This window comes from Colletotrichum karsti, assembly GCF_011947395.1.
Source record: "Colletotrichum karsti strain CkLH20 chromosome Unknown Scaffold2, whole genome shotgun sequence".
Taxonomy (NCBI): Eukaryota; Fungi; Ascomycota; class Sordariomycetes; order Glomerellales; family Glomerellaceae; genus Colletotrichum; species Colletotrichum karsti.
This window is the reverse complement of record NW_024065902.1, coordinates 1076923-1091106: the sequence shown is the minus strand read 5'-3', so window position 1 is coordinate 1091106 and position 14184 is coordinate 1076923. Positions and strand designations below refer to the sequence as shown.

Genomic DNA, 14184 nt, shown 5'->3' with positions numbered 1-14184 from the left:
GTCTATCCGTACACATACGGCCAGCTCTGACTGTGGGATAGCAACCGCAAGGACTCCCGCGGCCTCGCGCTTTACCGTTCTCGCCATGATCTCATCCCATTCTCCCAACTGCAACTGCAACTGCAACACCCATGACCCAGGGACACCACCTCCTTCCAGTCCGACCCCTGACTGTGATCGTCGTCCTTGTCCTCTGGGTGGCCCCTGTCAGGGCGCAGCGTGCGGCATGCGATGCGTTGGCGTTGGCGCTGGTGCTGGCACTGGTTCCCGCTCGACGAGAGACCAACAGCTCCTCATGTCAACTTCAGATGAAGCCTTGTTTTGTTTTGTGCTTGTTTCCACGCTGCGAGAGAAGACGCTGCCCAAGAGGATCATGGCGCCGTCATCTTCACAGGATTCGGAGCATAGCGCCAGCTGCGCCAGCTCCTGCTGCTGCTTATCCTCTGCTTTTCCCCATCTTCATGTCGCTGACGATTCCGCTTCTTCCTGCTTTGAATCTTGTTGCTCCATCACCACTTCCAAATCCGGCTCCCAATCCAACGCCAACGCCAGCTCCAACTTCCCACCGCTTCGGAATTCCTGCGCCCAGAAGATTGGCGGCCAGGATCAGCGTCGTTCTCGTTGTCCCTCCTCGTCGCCTTGTCCGCACCCTCCATCCCACCCGCTCCATCACCCGCTCCATCGCCCGCTCCATTGTTCTTGTGCCGGTCCACCTGTTCGGAGGAAAGAAGGACAAGGGGCACATGGACCGAAATCCTCGTACACTCCTGATATATTTAACATCCCGGCCCTCCTCCCCCGGTTTTGGCGTCTCATCGTTCTCGCCATCGCAGTTAATACTTATATCCTCTTCCTCCACTCCCACCTCTCCAGCACCAGAAGAGAAGGGGAATCACCAACAGGTTTCGACTCAGTACTCACCTCTATATACTTAATAATCGCCAACATGGTCGCCAACCTCGGCAGCTTGGCTGCTCGCGCTACAGTCTTCCTCATGTCTACTCGCCCCATCACCCAAAGAGCAGACGCTGCCACTTACACCAACAACGCCGCCGCCGCCATCACCACCCTCCAGAACACATGGTACAGCGTCGGTACCGGTCTTTGGGACAACGCCTGGTGGAACAGCGCGAACGCCTTCACAACCCTCGCCGACTTTGCTGATCTCAACCGCGACGTCGCCAACCAGCTCAACATTGGCGGTATCCTGAGCAACACCTTCAACCAGGCCCAGAAGACCACAGCATCCGTCTCCAAATCGATGAATGCGGCCGGCCTCGTCACATCTTCATACGCCATCTCCAAGCGCGACTACCCCACCATTAGGGGCCGCCAGATGAGCGCTCAGGGCTTTCCCAACTTCATCAACGAGTTTTACGACGACGAGGGCTGGTGGGCGCTCGGCCTGATCCGAGCGTATGATGTGACTACAGATTCGGACTACCTCGACATGGCCAAGCGTATCTTCGCCGACATGCAGACCGGCACTGGCACAAACTGCAACGGCGGCATCTGGTGGAACAAGGACCGCAAGTACGTCGCGGCCATCGCCAACGAGCTCTACCTCTCGGTCGCCGCCGCCCTCGCCAACCGCGAACCCACCAACAAAGACTACCTCAACATTGCACAGTCTCAGTGGGCGTGGTTCAAGGCCAGCGGCATGATCAACGGTGATGGCACCATCAACGACGGCCTTGACAGCAACTGCAAGAACAACGGCGCCAACGTCTGGTCTTACAACCAGGGCGTCGTCCTCGGCGGCCTCGTCGAGCTCAGCCGTGCCACGGGCGACAAGTCCGTCCTGACGGATGCCACCAACATCGCCAAGGCCGCCATCAAGGCCCTGACCGACGACAACGGCATTCTGCACGACACGTGCGAGCCCAACTGCGGTTCCGACGGAAACCAGTTCAAGGGTATCTTCAACCGCAACCTGCGATACCTTCACGCCGCCGCCCCTTCGGACGACTTCAAGACCTTTCTCATCAAGAACGCCGACAGCAACTGGTCCAAGAACCGCGACGGCCAGGGCAAGCTCGGCGTTGTCTGGTCGGGCCCCGTCCAGGGCGTCTCCGGCCCGACTCACAGCTCGGCTCTGGACTCCATCGTTGCCGCCATTGCCGTCGCGTAGCCCACTTACACGCTCTCAGACCGCGAATTATTGGATAGGAGTTTTAAAACCGGGGTTTTGGATACACGGGATCGCCATTGGAATATTGGGATATACAGGCGCAGGAACAGGATACGGATTAGACTTGATGGGATACCCTTCCGGCGTGGACGCTCCTTTGGTGCCCGGGACGAGACAGAGCCCGGGCGGCGCATGGGGGCTTATTGTTAATGACTCTAATGAGTAATGATACCATAGTTGTGCGCAAACGCTGGAGACTCAATAGTATTGAATACAAGCATGATCACAAACACCACCACTCTAGTCCCAAGTCGTGATACACACTCAAGCCAAAGGCCGTCATACCCTCCTAGACGTCAAAAGTCAGCCACACGGATTCAGGGGGAATCATCGACGTCGTCGGTGAGGTCGCGGCGCAAGGGTGATGTTCGAATTCGCTTCAGGAGTCGAGAGTTCAGCCAAAAGGAAGATCTCCCGACCGATCATGTTCGTCGGGGCTGTGAACCGGCGAACCTATTTCTGGTTCAATGCTGATCGCTTCCGCTTTAAATTGCCCGAGAAGATCATCTCAAATGATATTTTATGCGGGGGAGATTGCGCTGGAGCCACCATCGCGAGATGTTTCCTCGTAAGGCATTGGAGAGGGAGAATATCGGTTAGGAGAATAGGGGAAGCGTAATAGTCCATTATGAAACGTATGCATTTATCAGGATAACCCTTTTCGGGGTTCGGATAGCGTTACCTGCAGTCCCGTCCCGCCCATCCATCAATCATCTTCAATATCTCGAACCATACGCAAGTAACGCTCTGCGGAACAAAACTCTCTCTCGCCAAGCTACACAAAAGCGCGTATTCTCCCAAGACCTCACCGGGAACCGATGTCCCAAAATGATCCCAGAATAGGATTTCGTCACCGTCTCATCAGCCGCTCAGCTGGAATTAAACGAAAGAATGTCGCACATAACAAGCGCAGTGAGACCTTCGTTTACGCGCTCCCTTGAGTTGTACAGAGCCGAGTCCATGACGTATTCTCTTGCCCAAGTGGGCGGTGCCTCGCAGTCTCGGGCCCTTCGGACGTAAACCTTCGCAGACGGCGCGTCCAGCGCGTCTTTTTCTTCCATACCCTCTTCTTTACTTCGACATCCTTTCCCTCAGCCGTTGTGTTTCCTGAGACGAAGCAGCTAGAGAAAGGTTGTTTCATCCCAAGAGGTGCTCCCGTCCTCTTGTCCGACCTCAAACTCGTGCTCAGTGCTCACTAGTCGTCCCTCCCCCTGCCCCCACGAACCGTCTCATCTTCAGCTTCAATCGAACTATTTTGATTTTCCCAGTGTCGTGTCCGCTTGGTGAGACGTCGGGGCTAGTGCTCGGCCTCAGCTAGTTCAGGTTCTTTCCCCCCGTCTCAAAATCGCGCGGGCGAGAGCCACACAATGACACCCGCCGCCGCATCCCCGGACCCTTTCGGGCAGATCTTGAAGAACCTATCCCTTATCGCTCTCAGCCTCTTCTTCCTCCCGCTCGACACCACAATCCTGTTTTGGTGCTATGTCTACAACCGCCTGCGCCCCGGCCGGGCCAGCCTCCCGGTCCCCAATCCCGACCCTCGCCGAACGATCCTCGTCACGGGCGTCGGTATGACGAAGGGTCTCGTCCTCGCACGCCTGTTCCACCGCGCCGGTCACCGCGTCGTAGGCGCCGACTTCTCCCCCAACGCCTGCGGCAGCAGATCCCGCGCCCTGTCCGCCTACCACGTGCTCGCCCGCCCGAGCCGGAGCAGCGGCGGAGGCGACCCGTACCTCGACTCCATCCTGAAGATCGTCCAGACGGAACGGGTGGATCTGTGGGTGAGCTGCTCGGGCGTCGGGTCCGCCGTGGAGGATGGCGTCGTCAAGGAGGTCATCGAGGCCCGGACGGCCTGCAAGGCCATCCAGTTCGACGTCGCCCGCACCCGCATCCTCCACGAGAAGGACTCCTTCATGGACCACACGCGGGACGTCGGACTGAGGGTTCCTGAGTCGTACCTCGTCACGAGCCGCAACGAGATGCTCTCCGCGCTCGAGGACGCCGCGGGGCTGTCGCACAAACCGTCATCATCATCCGACGACGAGAAACACGAGCCGAACCAAAAACGTTTCATAGCAAAGGCGGTCGGCGTCAACGACAGGGGCCGCGCCGACATGACGCTCCTGCCCCTCCCGACGGAGAAGCAGACGTACGACTTCGTCTACCGCCTCGAGTGGCTCGGCATGTCGGACAAGGAGCCCTGGCTGCTGCAGGAATTCATCCGCGGCCGCGAGTTCTGCACGCACTCGCTCGTCGTCCGCGGCGAGGTGAAGGCCTTCGTCGCGTGCGAATCCGCCGAGTTGCTAATGCACTACGCCGCGCTGCCGGCCGAGTCGTCGCTCTCGCGGGCGATGCTGGCGTTTACAAAGGCGCAGGCCGCGTCCTTCGGTGGCGATTTCACGGGACACCTGAGCTTCGACTTCATGGTCCGCGAGGAGGACGTCGCCATGGCCAAGGTCAGCCGGCCGGAGGACGTGGGTCTGTACCCGATCGAGTGCAACCCGCGGGCGCACACGGCGGTCGCGCTGTTCGGGGACACGCCGGAACTGGTGGGGCAGTATCTCTCCGTGCTGGACGGGGCGGAGGCGGGGCCGGATGCGGAGGAGGTGGTCGTGCCAAGGCGTCCCGGGAGGTATTATTGGATCGGGCACGACCTGGTCACGCTCCTCCTGCTCCCGACGCTGCGGCTGCTTCTCCTGCGGCTCTCGCTGGTGGGGTATGTCCGCTCGGTCAGGGAATTCGCGGAGCACGTGCTGCTCTGGAAAGACGGCACGTTCGAGGTGTGGGATCCGTTGCCGGCGTGGTGGCTGTATCACGTCTACTGGCCGTTGACGTTCTGGGACTGTCTTGTGCGGAGGAGGAGCTGGAGCAGGATCAACGTCAGCACGACCAAGATGTTTGAGTGCGATTGAGCGTGTATGTGAGGGTTGAGGACGAGACTTGGTGCCATGTGCTTGATGTGACCAAATCAATGTGATAGTATTGGATTAACGTTAAATCTGAGTATTTTCTTCAGGTAATCAGATGAAATAGAAAAATATTACTTTATTGGCAAAGGTCTATTTGCCCAAATTCATCGAAGTGTACTCAAACTAGATTTGAGGTCATGCTCATCTCACAACACCTCTCTGTTCGGCTGGCATCACGACCTTCCGAGACAGTCAGTCCGTCCGCTTGACCGGGGCCACCTGCCAATCTAGGGCATAAAATGATTCAAAAGCACATCACCTCCTTCTTCGTCTCGCGATGTCAATTATACGCCCTTTCGTCAATTGACAAGCTGCATCCAGACCCATCCCGGAACCGCCTTCCGAGGCTTCCGAGGCCGTTCCGAAGAGACCCTTGACGTCTCTCCCGCGCGACAGTTTAGACTTCTACGAATGACAAAGCTGGTTCTCTCGTACCCACCACCGAATATCGGGGTCGCGGCGGGAGAGGTGGGGTATCGAAGGATGGGGAAGCATGTAACTTGGGCTCCAGAGTCGGTGCTATCTTTCATGGAGGGGTGGAGGGGCAGACGCAATTGACTTCATCTCATGTGTCTTTTTTCACACACTTTTTTTTTTCTATGTGAGCTAGTGCCAACATAAATACTTCTCACCCTCAACCTCAACTTTCAGTCCGCGGCGGCCGAGGGACCCGTTCAAACCGAATACAGAACTTCACTTCTCCATAGACATTACATCCAAGATCCCCTCAAGATGGACTCTTCCGAGTTCCGCACCGCGGCCCAGGAGGTCGTGGAAGACAGTAACACCCCTCCCCAACCCACACATCTCCCACCCAGACTAACAAGCCGCCGCAGTCACAAAGTACTATGACACAATCGCCTCCCAGCCCAAGGTCCTCCCCTCCGTGACCCCGGGCTACCTCCGGCCCCTCCTCCCGCCCTCCGCCCCGGAGGCCCCGGAGCCATGGTCCGCCATCCACGCCGACCTCCAATCCCACATCGTCCCCGGCATCACCCACTGGCAGTCCCCCTCCTTCCACGCCTTCTTCCCCTGCTCCTCCTCCTACCCGGCCATGCTCGCCGAGCTCTACTCCAACGCCTTCAACGGCGCCCACTTCAACTGGATCTGCTCCCCGGCCGTCACCGAGCTCGAGACCATCGTCCTCGACTGGCTCGCCAAGCTCCTCGCCCTGCCGGACTGCTACCTCTCCACCGCCCCCACCCGCGGCGGCGGCGTCCTCCACGGCACCGCCTCCGAGGCCATCCTCACCGTCATGGTCGCCGCCCGCGACAAGTTCCTCCGCCAGGCCACCGCCCACCTCCCCGCCGACTCGGAGGAGAAGGAGGACGAGACCTGGCGCCTGCGCTCCAAGCTCGTCGCCCTCGGCTCCGAGGCCGCCCACTCCTCCACCAAGAAGGCCGCCCAGGTCCTCGGCGTCCGCTTCGCCACCGTCCCCGCCCCCGCCTCCGCCGGCTACGCCATGTCCGGCCCCGCCCTCCAGTCCACCATCGCCGCCCTCCGCGCCAAGGGCCTCGAGCCCTTCTACCTCACCGCGACCCTCGGCACGACCGACACCTGCGCGATCGACGACTTCCCCGGCATCCGCGAGGCCCTCTCCTCCGACGGGGACAAGGTCTGGGTGCACGTCGACGCGGCCTACGCCGGCTCGGCCCTGATGCTGCCCGAGCACGCCCACCTGACGGAGCCCCTCTCCGCCTTCCACTCCTTCAACGTGAACCCGCACAAGTGGATGCTGACCAACTTCGACTGCTCGGCCCTCTGGACGCGCGACCGCGCCTGGCTCGTCGAGAGCCTGAGCATCAAGCCGGCCTACCTGCGCAACCAGTTCTCCGAGGCCGGCCTGGTGACGGACTACCGCGACTGGCAGATCCCGCTGGGCCGCCGCTTCCGCAGCCTGAAGCTGTGGTTCGTGCTAAGGGCCTACGGCGCCAGCGGCATCCGCGCGCACCTGAACCGCGGGATCGGGCTCGGCGAGCGGTTCGCGGAGATGCTCCGGGAACGGTCCGACCTCTTCGAGGTCGTGACCGGGCCGCGGTTCGCGCTGGTGGTCTTCACGTGTGGAAAGAAGGGCGCGAGCCTGGAGGAGAGGAATAAGGTGACGGAGGCTGTCTTGGAGGGGATTAATGGTGAGGGAGTGATTTATCTGACGCCTACGACGCTGCACGGGACGTATGCGATTCGTTTGTGCACTGGTAGTAGCCAGGTCATTGAGGAGGAGCACGTCAAGAAGGCATTTGACATTTTGGTCGCTGCGACTGAGAAGGAACTCGGTGGGCAGTAGAGAGACATAGATGATGAGATATGTGCATACTGTTTCTTGACTACATAGATATGGTAGACGATACGATGCAACTAAAACCAAATCTTCCCTAAATGACGCCTTGTATTCTTTTCATGTCTTTCGTAAATCCCTCTTTCATGATGGTTCAATTTTCTTTGGTTGTGTAATCATATGCTATGCTCCGTTGATGCTTCGATGTTGTCTGTCATAATGTCGTAGTGTTGTGTGGTGGTAGTACAAGCCCGTTTGCCGCGCAAACGGACGTCACTGATATCTTCCTTTACCAGTTCGAATATCCCCTGGATCGCGAAGCCGGGTTGCTGCGACTGCGCTTGCGATCATCATACGTCCTCCCGTACCCATAGTCGCGATCAAACTGATCAACAGAGCGCTCGTACTCGCGCTGATCCCTCACGCTGCCCAACCCCTTGATCGACTCCGGCGCGCGCGCAGGCTCGCGGCTGTAATCCCTCGCAGCCCGCGCAGCCTCTTTCTCCTCGTAATACCGATCCCAATACTCCTCGTCGTCGTCCTCGTAATAAACCCTCTCGTCCCGGCTGTATCGCGAGGGCGCCCTCGCCGTGGAACCCATCACGCTCTGGTCTGTCCGGCCATACCGGTCTCTCGTCGAGGTCCTGGCGGAGCCCGCGACGCTCTGGCTGCTCCGCCGGGGTCTCGACCTCGAATCCCGCTCCCGGCGTCTCTCCTCGCGCCTGTCCTCCTCTTCGTGCCTTTCCTCGCACTTCTTGAGCGACTTGTCGATTCCGAAGACGACCGTGGCGCCGATCATGCCGAGGGCGATAGCCTGGCCCCAGTCGAAGCCGCCGGCTTCTTTTTCCATTTCTTTCCGCGCTTTTCGGCTTTCCGGGTCCGCTGTCCATGGTCTGGGATCGGGAGGGAGGAGCTTTCCGGGCTTGACCTTGACCATTTTGTGCTTCTTTTCTTGTTGTGTTTTGATGTGGAGTAATTGTTTTATGTATTTGCTCTAGCTGAGCTCGAACGTTTGACGGCGTTTGTGTCGGTGTCTCTAGTGCCAAGAGAAGGCGAGCCGTTGAAGTTGCTGTGCCGCCGCGGGGGATTGGCAAAAGTAATATGTAGCTTGAAGGATTGCAGGTGGCGTTGCGTTCGTCCAGGAACGGAGGAACAGATCGAGACAGTGTTATGCAAGGGCAAAGGAAGTTGGTGTAGTCGAGGTTTCTTTGAGGGTTGCAATTTCAGCACCGCTTTTGCACTTTCCACCAGACTATCAAAGACAAGTCCGGTGTTGGATGGGCACCAGAGATTTATTTGCCATCAGGACCCCTCGCTGCCCTCACCGCTGGCATTCCCCCGCATCATTAGCTGACATCCGATATGGCGATTGCCGGGGTCTCGGGAGCTCCCCCATTGGGCTCCGGGCGAAGCTTGTCGTCATGCCCGCTGGAGCTGCTGCATGATGTCATATGGGCCCCGGCCCAGAAAAGAATGCAGCCGCCCTCCTCGCCAAGATGTTGACGTCAGGGGTCTCGATCTGGCCAAAGCTCCCGAGAAACATCGAGGCCAGTGCTTTAGCTCACAGCCCCAGGGCCAATTGTCAAAGCATCATGAGACCACCCAACGCCCCGATATGGCCGTTGAGAATGGTGTTTGTCTCGGCCACGTTGCTTGACGCAAGCAGTCCCCTGATTTCCCATTGGACCCTGAACTTAGCGGTCTGACCCGACGACGCCCGCTTGAGGGCAATCGCAGATGACGATGGGATGAAATTGAATGCTCGTAAACGCTGGGGTGGTATCATTTCACGCTCGTATCGAACGTCTAAAGTCTGTCGTCTACCGTGAGGTACTATATGCTGGCTCTTCTCGGTGCCATCGTCCTCCGCATCGCTTTCTTGGCCTCGGTCTCCTCCATGAGAGGCAAGACACCATCGTCTCTAAGCTTCTGCAAAAACTCCTGTCCATATTTATATCCCATCTGGTACAACTCGTCAAACTTGCCAAAGTCGAGCGTACCGTAGTCATCGATCGGCGGCCGCATGTAGAAGCAGCCAGCCATCGTCTTCGCTCGTTCAAGGGCGTCGACGCTTGACACGTAGGCTAGCCTGGCTTGGATCTCGGCCAGCGTCGGAGGATTGGGCGTTCCCGAGAACGGGTTCCACCTGTTCCAGAACGCCCACACGCCGGACAGCGAATCACCGTAAGCCTGTGGGGTGTCGTCGTCAAGGGAGCCGACGTCCACTGCAAAGATGGTGTCCACTCCTAATCTCTTCATGTGTGAGACAGTGAGGTTGTCAATGTAGCCACCGTCCAGAAGCATGCTGCCTTCGTCACACAAAGGCGGAAGCAAGCCAGCCAGTGACATGGATGCTCTGATGTACCTCCAGGCGTAGCCGCTGGTGTGGTACTCTATTCTACTCTTGCTGATGTTCGTGGTGTTGCAGTAGTATTCGAGCCAGAAGTCTTCAATCTGAGTTTTACCAAACGTCTTGAAGATGCCACGATTGAACTCATGTCCAGTCGTGTACGACGCCGTGGGATAGGTGAGGTCAAGAGCGAAGCGCCACATGCTGGCCATGCGACCAGAAAACTTCTTGGCTAGACCGAAGATGGGGACAACGTCTGCATGGCGGGCATACAGGGCGCCGATGAAGGATCCTATTGAGGTGCCGCCCACAACGTCGATGGGAATGCCAGCCTCTTCCATGGCTTGAATGATGCCAATCTGCGTAATGCCTCTGGCTCCGCCACCGCCCAACACAAGGCCGACAGACTTGCCACAGAGGCGTCGCGCGAGACGGTGGAAGTCGCCCTTGTACGGTGCATCCGGGGAGTAAAAAGGGCTGTGGCGGGACTTCCTGGAAGTGAACTTCTGGATCTCTGCTTGAATGATTTGAACCCTCTCCTTCAGTGTTGTACTGGTCCTCTTCGAAGGCGGGTGCACCGGCATCATGTTGGCACCGATGGGCATTTGAACGTGGTAGTGTCCGCCATTAATCCACATGCGGTTTCTGAGCCAAGCTCTGGTCAACCCAGAGGGAGAGTACCGCTCGCCGTGGAGAAGAACCAGGATCTTTCTCGCGGTGGACTTCATTCCCAGCATGAACCGTTCGTACTCCCCGATTTCAGGGGAGCCATCAGCAAGGCCTGCGAGAAGAATGCAGTCGGCCTGCGTGATGCAGGTCTGAGTCCATGGAGAATTGACGTTGGTATCTGATCATACGTGTTAGCAATGTCCATTGCGCAGATCCGACAGAAAAGTAGAGAAGAAGTGATGTCCAATCAGGAAAAAATTAGAGTTAATGTTTGGCCTTCAGCGGTCTTGCCTCGGGAAACAGGGTTTGTTCATCATGTAGGACAGAGAGTAGTGATAAGAGACGAGTGTGAAAAGTGTCTTACCTGCGACGTAGACGACAAGGCCGTACTTCTCCTCCAAATCAGCCAGGTACTGAGAAAGCTTGAGTTTTCCCATCTTATTGAATGCATGCTTGCCGAGATGGTTGAGAATAGCCGACTGGTTGAGAGAGGTCGCTCCATTTGCAGGGCCGACTTGAGCGAGAGCATTCATCAACCGGTTGCCAAACTCGACGACGGGGACACCAGACGTTACCGGCAAGATGGCAACAGTCCTCAGGTTGAGTGACGATGAACCCTTGCTGATAAAATTCACCCCACCCGCCTCTTTGGAAAGCAACTGAGATGGATCATTGACAAGATTTCGCATGCGAGACGCGATGATCTTGGAGATCTTGATGGTGATGTTGGGGTGTTCCTGGGCGAGACTGTTGAAAAGCGTCCGTGGGAACTTGACAAGCTCGGTCTGTCGGATGGCGTGTAGCGTTCCAGGACGAGCAGACTCCGTGAGCACCTCCAATTCTCCAATACTCTCGCCTTGACCAAACTCTGCCCGGACACTGACACCACCATCCTTCTTCTCTTGTACAAGACGCATTCGACCGTTGAGAACGATGTGGATAGCTTCACTCTCGTCTCCTTCGTGAAAGATGACCTGACCCGCATCAACCTGCTCCCAGTCAAGAGCAAAGTCGATGTGCATAATGAGACGGGGCAGAAGGCTTGTGAGTCGCTTGGCCATCGTCAGGAGAACGATGGGATATCGGTCAACAATTCTCTCGAGTGCTAAGCGAGGAAGAAAGCCCACATAGACATCTGTCTTGGCCACAACGTCGATGAAAGATCGGTAAGAAGACACTGTGCCGACGTAGCCCGCGAGTCCGCCGGGCTTGATGAGGGAGACGCTGCGGCGAACAGGTTGCTTCTTCTTCGCATCCCCCGCCTGACCAGCTCCGAGAAGGTTGACGGAGGAGTGTGCAGCTGAGCCATCCATAGCAAGGTAGTCCGCATGAAGTGAAGTCCTGCTGGAAGAGTGCAAAATGTCGGCAGACGAATCTGCATTCGTCGTGCAGATGTCGAGGAACCCATCAATGACATAGTACAGCCCAGGATTGCGCTCGCCTTGCTCTACTAGCACGGACCCCTTGGGGAAGAACACGATCTCGACCTCGTCCTTCATGTCGTTGGCCAGTAGGTGGGCATTGGGCGGAGTGTTCAAGGTGAACCCTCCAGAGGTAAGAGACTCTGTGTCACCATCACCAGACGCCTCAAATGGTCCCATGAGGCCAAACGCATTGCTGCCGAGGCCCGCCCTTTGTCGACGCTGGTCATACGAGAACAGTCTCGGGGAGCCCTCGACTGAATCGGCCTCCCGCGATACGCTGCCGCCGCTGCCAAGTCCGATAGCCTTGAACATGCATTCGAGAATGGAGTGGCGGAAAAGATTGTCCTCATCAAGTGACTCGCGACCGTCGATCGAGATGCGAGAGGGCTTCTGAGTTGAGAATGGGTCTAAGGCCCGCTGAGCAAGAGGGCTCGTGACGCCGTCTTGACGAAAAGCATCGGCAACTTGATCGATGTGGCTGGACGGTCGGTGACCACCGCTGCGAGCAAACTGAATATTGGCCAACAGGTCGCCCGGGCTCGGTGTGTGCGTAGAAGAACGCTCCCGTGGAGGTGCGATTGTTGTGGCAACCTGGGAAAATGACCTCTCCTTGGTGCTCATGGAGTGCATCACGGCATCCTTCCTCAGAGTCGAGGTCGACTTGCGACGGCGATGGGCGTTGGCGTTGTGCAGAGCGATCCCTTTGCTTTCCACTTCACCGTCAACACGCTCACGCTCTCGGCTGAACTTCTCCTTCAAGCGCTCCAGAGCATCACCGCGGAGCATGTTGGGCAGTTGGCAGGTGGTAAACGAGAGCATGTTCTTCTCTGTTTGAAGCACCTCCCCAGTCAGGCCAAGGTAGTTGTACGCAGTCGCCAGTGTAATTCTTTGGAAACGCGAGAGAATGACTTGAACGATATGAGAAGTCGCCTTCGGATAGACCTTGGTCAGTCGACGAAACGCGCTGGCCGGAATGATGGCAATCGTTGTGTCCACAGTCGCCCTCGCAATGATGTCGGGGTGAGCTGAGCCAGATGTCGCCCTACTCTGAAGCGGGGGCCGCCTGGGATGACGCGCGCTGCCAGGCACACTACCAGGAGCGCTGCCCGTGTGGTCAAGAGAGATGGGTGGAATCCTAGCGTGCGCAGGTGTCGGTGTGATGGATCGTTTGGGTGGCTCCTCAATCCTCACCCCGGGCTTCTCCTCGCCGTCTTCAGAGAACTGAGGACCCGTCGGGAAAGGGCTCACGGGATCTGACGGCATGCGACGCATTCCAGGGCCTCGCGGGAAGGCAGAGGTCTCTAACCCAGCGCTGCGTGTAGGCTCTGGGGTATCGTCGTCTGTCGATCGAAGCTTGACGTCTTCGGTGAACAACGACATGATAGAAAACAAGGAAGACATGGGGGCTCCGTTGCGGACCTCTGTGAGTAGCTGGTATCTCTGTCCCGCGGGCGACGTCTCGTCCTCTTCCGCCGCGTAGCCGGACTCAGTGCCGAAGCTGTCGTAGTGGTCTGAACCCAAGTTTCTGGCATTTCGGCCAGATTTGACAAAGATCTCCACGAGGCCGTCAACGACGATGCAAAACCCCTTCTCCTCTTCCAGGTTGAAGGTCTCGCCAGCAATAAGCTTGCGGGTTTGCATGCTCCGGGTCAACTCGTGGAAGACCTGTCGCTCCAGATAGCCAAAGATCTTGATGGCACTGAGGAACTCGTCCAAGTAGCTCGAGAGACCAGCCTTCTTCCCTTCGTCGTGAGTGTCGGGGAACAGATCAACGTCCGGCTCCTTCCTCTGAGGCTCTGGAGGAAGTCGGGAGTACATGTTCAGGATGCGATAGCGCACCACCCAACTGATGGCAGATATGAGGGCGACAATGATCACTATCCTGTAGTGGGTTAGCACGTGCTTGAAGAATCAAGTGCAGCAGAGAGGCCGTACAACGTAGTGGCGTTCATCGTGACAGTCCAGCTCGTCGAAAACAAGGTGAACAGCAAGGTCGGTATGGAGATTGTGACAATGCGTATAGCCCAGTACAAGATCGAGGATACCAGGGACAGTATGGCGAGGATCATCCGACCAAAGAAACCCAACCAGCTGGAAGAGCCCTGGGCGGCGACGACCTCCTGCGCTCGCGTGAAAGCGGACGGAAGCACCTCAGGAGAGGCGTTCATCGTGGTCGACACGGTTTCAGAGACCGCCTGGGCGGCACTCGAAATATCGGACGACATGGCTGCTGCGTGTTGAGGCTGCGGCTGCGATTTGCGACGACACAACTTTGGGATCGTTGTTGTTGCAGCATAACGCGCGCG

At 57.6% G+C, this 14184-nt stretch overlaps 5 protein-coding genes across 5 annotated transcripts; 3 read left to right on the top strand and 2 right to left on the bottom strand.

The window, feature by feature from the left end:
* Positions 1 to 946: 946 nt before the first annotated feature.
* On the top strand, positions 947 to 2131 carry CkaCkLH20_00874 (glycosyl hydrolase; the record flags this gene model as incomplete). Its single annotated transcript, XM_038883594.1, has 1 exon — positions 947 to 2131. The coding sequence occupies one exon, from the start codon at positions 947 to 949 to the stop codon at positions 2129 to 2131; it is 1185 nt and encodes a 394-aa protein (XP_038751189.1).
* A 1427-nt stretch (positions 2132 to 3558) lies between these two features.
* CkaCkLH20_00873 (uncharacterized protein) lies at positions 3559 to 5103 on the top strand (the record flags this gene model as incomplete). Its single annotated transcript, XM_038883593.1, has 1 exon — positions 3559 to 5103. The coding sequence occupies one exon, from the start codon at positions 3559 to 3561 to the stop codon at positions 5101 to 5103; it is 1545 nt and encodes a 514-aa protein (XP_038751188.1).
* Positions 5104 to 5892: 789 nt separating this feature from the next.
* Positions 5893 to 7444, top strand: CkaCkLH20_00872 (uncharacterized protein; the record flags this gene model as incomplete). Its single annotated transcript, XM_038883592.1, has 2 exons — positions 5893 to 5941; positions 5997 to 7444. 2 exons carry the CDS (start codon positions 5893 to 5895, stop codon positions 7442 to 7444), a joined length of 1497 nt encoding a protein of 498 aa, XP_038751187.1.
* Positions 7445 to 7724: 280 nt separating this feature from the next.
* CkaCkLH20_00871 (uncharacterized protein) lies at positions 7725 to 8372 on the bottom strand (the record flags this gene model as incomplete). The annotated part of the gene is made up of 1 exon (XM_038883591.1): positions 7725 to 8372. One exon carries the CDS (start codon positions 8370 to 8372, stop codon positions 7725 to 7727), a length of 648 nt encoding a protein of 215 aa, XP_038751186.1.
* Positions 8373 to 9268: 896 nt separating this feature from the next.
* CkaCkLH20_00870 (patatin-like serine) lies at positions 9269 to 14103 on the bottom strand (the record flags this gene model as incomplete). The annotated part of the gene is made up of 3 exons (XM_038883590.1): positions 9269 to 10632; positions 10819 to 13760; positions 13814 to 14103. 3 exons carry the CDS (start codon positions 14101 to 14103, stop codon positions 9269 to 9271), a joined length of 4596 nt encoding a protein of 1531 aa, XP_038751185.1.
* Between the last annotated feature and the right edge of the window lie 81 nt (positions 14104 to 14184).